We start from the raw sequence: 6,444 nt of genomic DNA on the forward strand, positions 1-6,444 counted from the left end.
ACTTGAACCGCACGATGGCCTGTACAAGTGCTGGCCCTTACAAGATTCAGAGAGCAATCCTCAGACCTCTGAAGAAATGCTCCAGCAATAAGCAAAGCAACTGCTGCTATGCAAATGACCCCATGAAGCAAAGAGAGCATCCTAGGCTCCATGGCCTATCAAGGGGTAGTAAGACCCAGTTTGCTCTCACTCAACCCAGCAGGGCTCCTTCCCACAGCTGGACACTAGCAGTGCATTGGGACAGTTAGCCAACTCAAATGCAGTTTGCCTTTAAAGTGTGAAAATGCCTCAGGCTGCAAAACTTGCTACCCTGGCCGAAACCACCTCTCTCAGACTCAAACCCTCCTGGTCTTATCCTGCAAGGTGAGTTCCCAATTCCATTGTCCACAGCTGAAGCCCATGCTATTCTTGCCTCTGCATTCTGGCCATGTGGATTCCTCCTCCAATCAAGGTAAGATCACAAATCTCTGGCTAACAACTCTACAAACCAGTGACTGCGACCAATGCTAGCTGGCAGGTTCCTGTGCAACCCACTATGAGTTAGCATCAGGAATGACCTCCTTCCATTGGTCCTTAAGTCTGAGAGTGCATGTGGGATACTTCCCAGTGCTCTTCCTTCTCACAGTCCCTTGACTGTTCCCCAAGTCTGATCCAGGTTTTGGGAAACTCAAAAAGTTCCCGATGGCCTAGATTGCCTGGCTTCCTGGTGGGTATATGTATTGTGGAGCGCTCCCCCTCTCACATATGGAGGGATTCATTCACAGTTTTCCATTTGGGCTGCTGTCTGTCTTGTTTTCAGCAGTATACAAAGTTTTCTTTCACTTTTGTATTGAACAATCATGTTTCTTCTTGGATGCAAGTTCACAGTGTGAATCTCTACACACCACTTGCTAGTTCCAAGTGAGCAAGGATTCTGGCAAAGCATCCATTCTACTATCTCAGAAAAAAAATACTCATCTCTATTTTATTAATGAGAGAACTCAAGTGCATAAGTGTTTATATAACCTATAATCTCAATATGAATTTTAGGAAGTTATGCTGCCATGGGCCAACAAAACTTATGTAACACTTTAGCCTAGTTTCCATTATGCCACTCATGATTCTGTCTGATTTCTGCCAGGAAAGTTAATGATGAATCTTTTCTGAAGATGTTCGCATTACCAAGAAGAAATAACCCTGAGTAAATACACTGGTGTTCTTCCTAAGAAAATGGAACCAGGCTTCCATACGCAGTTTAATTTTTGCTTCTCTAGATGATTGGAGTGAGAGACTCTGGTTATTCTCATGGGTAACTTGTCCCCTGAGAACTTTATGTGTGTTCAAATTCCTCACTTATTGTTAGTTCCCAGTCATTGGTCTCTAACATTCCAACATGACTCTATTTAACATCATGTTAGAGGTTCCACCCTGTGTGTCACCTTTTGGTGATCATTTATTGATCTCAGTGTAAAAGGTTGTCCATTGTACTAAATGGCCTTATTTCACACTGGTATATTACTCTGAGTCTGCAACAATGGCCAGGGATAAAACCCCCAGCTAAAAATGATGTTCATTGCGGATATGATGATCCCTTCTTACAGCTCTTTAGCACTTTACAGAGTGCATTCAGAGACTTCTATTTTTCCTCACAGCAGCAGCCCTGTGTGACAAGTTGGAGAATATTTTCTAATCTCCACCTAGTCATTACTTTTTCCTTAAATCTCCCTCCCTCTAGAGAACTTCAATATTTGTGACTAGACATTAAATAATAACTTCTTAAATAGGAGCTTTTCTTCCTTCTTTGAGTAGGACTTGCAATTTGAAGATGCCAACTGAAAGTGTGTCATCTTCCTTGAAGAGCAAGGTAAGTTTCTAGCTCTGTTCTATGGTCTGCTTAGGTTGTAGTAATAGAATATGTGTTATATAAAAGTTCAAGGGCAAACATTTTCCCACTGAGTATTCAGAGTTTAGTATCCCAGCTTTTAATATTTTCATGCTATCACGCTATTTAGCCACAGTCCAGGTGTTACAACAATCTCCATTAATTGGGAAAATGGTGATTTTATTCAAATAATAGAAGATGGTACTATTCTCATCATTTAAAATTCATGTGCTTAGAGGGCAACAGACATTGGTGCCTATCGATGGGTGGAGGGTAGGAGGAGGGAGAGGATCAGAAAAAATAACTAATGGGTCCCAGGCTTAATACCTGAGTGAGGAAATAATCTGTACAACAAACCCCCATGATGCAAATTTACCTATGTAACAAGCCTGTACATGTATCCCTGAACTTAAAATAAAAGCAAAAAAAAAACAAAAAACAAAAGCCTTATACACACAAAAAATCCATGTGCTTAGAAGAACATTTAGAAAATGATGGGCACTCTAAATACTTGTTGAGGCAATGAGTGAATGTATCTAAATGAATAAATGAATAAATAAATAAGTCAGCAAATGATCAGTGAGCACATTATAAAATACATGGTTCTGTGTTACTGAAGCACAGTCTTATGCCTAACTTTGCACAGGCTATTCAGAGGCTCTTGATTGAAGGCTTTAGATTTTTTAGAATAAGGATTCCACACGATTTACATTGTGACCCATAATGTCTGACTGCATACATGTGTACACACACACATACACACACAGCAAAATCAAACCTTACATGGAATCCTATTTTTCACCTACAATGCATCTTTACTTTCCATTTTTTTAGGCTAAATGAGCTAATGTATGCAAAATACATAAAAGAGAATTTGCACATAGTGAGTGATTTATGTGTTAAAGGTCATTCCTAACAATTGCAGTTATATTTAATTTAGTTTATTGATGCTAGTGTTTTTTTATTCTGTCTTTCCTTGCCATAGAGAACTTGGAGCTTTTTTTGACCACTACCTGAGACAGATTTTTTTTCTAATGTTATTTATGCATTATTTCATGACGGAATTTCCAATTTTAGACTTAGTATTCAGGATTGACTATCTCTTTTTTTCCAGGCACAAGGTAAGCTTCTATGTTCCATATATACATTTAGTAAAACAGGGAATTCGTGCAAAAGCAGTGGGACAGCTATAGATACTATATTATTTCAGAACAGAAGTAGATGCTTTAAATATTTTTTCTAAAAACATATGCTGAGGCTGGAGTATAGAGATGGCAAAACTTCCATTGGTAGGCTGTTCAGTGATACTTGTGAAATATCATACTGCTTCCCTAAAGAAGATGAAAAAAATGAGATAGATGATGCTCTGATTAAGTAGGTGGTAATTTCATCTTATTCACTATCAGTTAGGCTTCTACTTGAAGTAAAACAAACAAAAATAACAGAAGTGTGAATTGACAGCTCTTCAAACTACAAAAGGATCTAAATAAGTTAGCAAGATGCATACAGAATTATAACCTTTCCCCCATAATCTCATCCTTATTATGACTAGCACATCTAATGCTCATTGTGAAGTAGCTAAAAGCACAAATTTTGTTTAGGTTGGAACTTGGTTTCAATTGTGAATCTTGACTATTGTCCATACTAGTTGTATAATTGTAGAATATCACAAAACTTTTCAAATATCAAATTCTTATAATGGTAAAATAGTAATAACAATAATACTTATCACACACAAACACACAAATATAAACATATATATAAAAGTTCTTAACATCTGTTGTAGAACATGTAATATTCTAAAAGTGATTATGTGATTTAAGTTTGGCAAACGTAATGCTTTCATGGGCTAAACTTATGCAGTGTGGAAAGACAGTAGGCAATAGTAGTTAGCAGATGAATAGTAGTTAGAAGATGAATGCCCTTTCTAATTTAAAACACTATTCATATGCAAGAACTGATCTAAATAATAATTTTACAACTTAAAACCTGCCACCAAAACAGATCTGCAGACTAAAGGAAACCCACAAATGATGCATTTTAAACTATAAGGGTTAACTAAGAGATGACATAAATGAAAGAAAAGAATGAGTTTAAGTAAAGGAGATGCTGTGAAACCAAGCTAAAATGTAAATTTCAAGGAAGAAATTAAACAAAAGAATGGTTCACATGGAATTACTGGAACAGTCAATCATTTGGGTGAAAAGAAGACAGAATGAGAATTATTGGGAGGCACAGAAAATCTCAGTAGCCCTAGTATGTGAGGAAAGACGAATTGAAGAATGGGCTACAAGACTTCAAAATTTACCAACACACAAAGCCCTGCCATCCTCCTTTATGAAACTAACAGAGATCATCATTCCATTCTAACAATAATATTATAGCTAGCTCTCATCAGACTGTGCTAAACATTTAACATTTTGTTTATTGTTGTAAAAATGTATTATTTCATTGAATTTTCAAAATAATGCCTTGAGGTTGATCTCATTAATATTTTCATTCTGCAGATAAAATAAATAAGGTTCAGGGAAGTTAGTTTGGGACCAATGCTGCCTAGGGAGTAAATGGTAGTGCTGATAAGCACCTCTTCCCAATCCCAAGCTCTATATCTGATGCTGCCTTCCCCTCAGAATTGCCTTTGCTAGTTGTACATTTCCCTACTTCTCCAGCTGTCCTGAGACCCTTAATGTGCATTTTCCTCTCAGTTACATTACCTCACTGTGAAACCTGCCTAAGTTTGCACCAACAAAGACAATGAGTAATTGTAAATTGCTTCAAATTCAATTTGATTTAGATTCAATTTAGACCATTGAGCTTGAGAACGACTCTCCTGAGCCAGAAGATAGGCTTGACTATTAACACTTTTGTACATATGAATAAATGACTTAATCTTGTGAGCCTCACAAATTAAATAAATGTAATAACGAATCAACCTCATTATATTGTTGAGAGGAATCAATATACATACAAATTGCCTAGAGCAGTTCCCAGTATGTGAGCAACATAAATATATAAGTTTTACCAGATTAGGGAAAAGTGAATTGGCAGAAAAATTAGTTCCAGATGAGTCAGCTTGGACACATCATTAAATATACTACATAGCAGTTTATAAATTTATAAAATGGAAATACTGGGATATTATTTATAAAGATCCCCTGGATTCAACAGATTGCAACTCTGTAGATAATGCATTAAAGATTGTTATCAAGCCTATGCTTTAGATCTATAGAATTTTGAAGTACAAATTGTTGCTATAATTACATAATGCATATAGTAATTATACATTTCTAAATCTCTTTTTTTGTTTATCACTCTATTGCTTTATTTCTCATTGCTACAGGCATCTTATGATTCCCAGATAATACTGATGGAGAATTGTATGGAAGTGACAAAGTTCATTCTTCTAGGACTAACCAATGTCCCAGAACTACAGATCCCCCTCTTTATCTTGTTCACCTTCATCTACCTCCTCACTCTGTGTGGGAACCTGGGGATGATGTTGCTGACCCTGATGGACTCTTGTCTCCACACCCCCATGTACTTTTTCCTCAGTAACCTGTCTCTGGTGGACTTTGGATACTCCTCAGCTGTCACTCCCAAGGTCATGGCTGGGTTCCTTAGAGGAGACAAGGTCATCTCCTACAATGCATGTGCTGTTCAGATGTTCTTCTTTGTAGCCTTGGCCACGGTGGAAAATTACTTGTTGGCGTCAATGGCCTACGACCGCTATGCAGCAGTGTGCAAACCCCTACACTACACCGCCACCATGACGGCCAGTGTAGGTGCTCGTCTGGCCCTAGCCTCATATGTCTGTGGCTTCCTAAATGCCTCATTCCACGTTGGGAGTATATTCAGTCTCTCTTTCTGTAAATCCAATCTGATACATCACTTTTTCTGTGATGTTCCAGCAGTCATGGCTCTGTCTTGCTCTGATAAACACACTAGTGAGGTGATTCTGGTTTTTATGTCAAGCTTTAATATCTTTTTTGCTCTTCTAGTTATCTTTATCTCCTACTTGTTCATATTCATCACCATCTTGAAGATGCATTCAGCTAAGGGACACCAAAAAGCATTGTCCACCTGTGCCTCTCACTTCACTGCAGTCTCCATCTTCTATGGGACAGTCATCTTCATCTACTTGCAGCCCAGCTCCAGCCACTCCATGGACACAGACAAAATGGCATCTGTGTTCTATGCTATGATCATCCCCATGCTGAACCCTGTGGTCTACAGCCTGAGGAACAGAGAAGTCAAGAATGCATTCAAGAAAGTGTTGAGAAGGCAAAAATTTCTATAAGATTGGAATTTTAACATTGTTGTATACACAAAAATGTTGTTTCACTCATCTCAGACTTTCCTCATGCAGTGAGTTACATTTGAAACCCCACAATACATTTAAGTTCATGAGGTGATATTCTTACCTCTTTAGAGATATTTAAATATTTAGAATTTAAATATTTAAATCAATTATTTAATAAAAATAAACATTCTCAGAAATGTAATACCTGAATGAGGAAGGCTAAAGGGAAATGTTAGAATTTTTGGAAATTGCTGGTCAAACCTTACTAATGACATTCAGTTTA

General features: G+C 37.4%; 1 protein-coding gene across 1 annotated transcript; it reads left to right on the plus strand.

Annotated features, from left to right (window-relative positions):
• The first annotated feature begins 5,228 nt into the window (after positions 1-5,228).
• On the plus strand, positions 5,229-6,158 carry LOC129008282 (olfactory receptor 5B2). The gene has a single exon (XM_054440307.1). It carries the CDS (start codon positions 5,229-5,231, stop codon positions 6,156-6,158), a length of 930 nt encoding a protein of 309 aa, XP_054296282.1.
• Positions 6,159-6,444: the final 286 nt, after the last annotated feature.

This window comes from Pongo pygmaeus, chromosome 9 (assembly GCF_028885625.2).
Source record: "Pongo pygmaeus isolate AG05252 chromosome 9, NHGRI_mPonPyg2-v2.0_pri, whole genome shotgun sequence".
Classification (NCBI taxonomy): domain Eukaryota; kingdom Metazoa; phylum Chordata; class Mammalia; order Primates; family Hominidae; genus Pongo; species Pongo pygmaeus.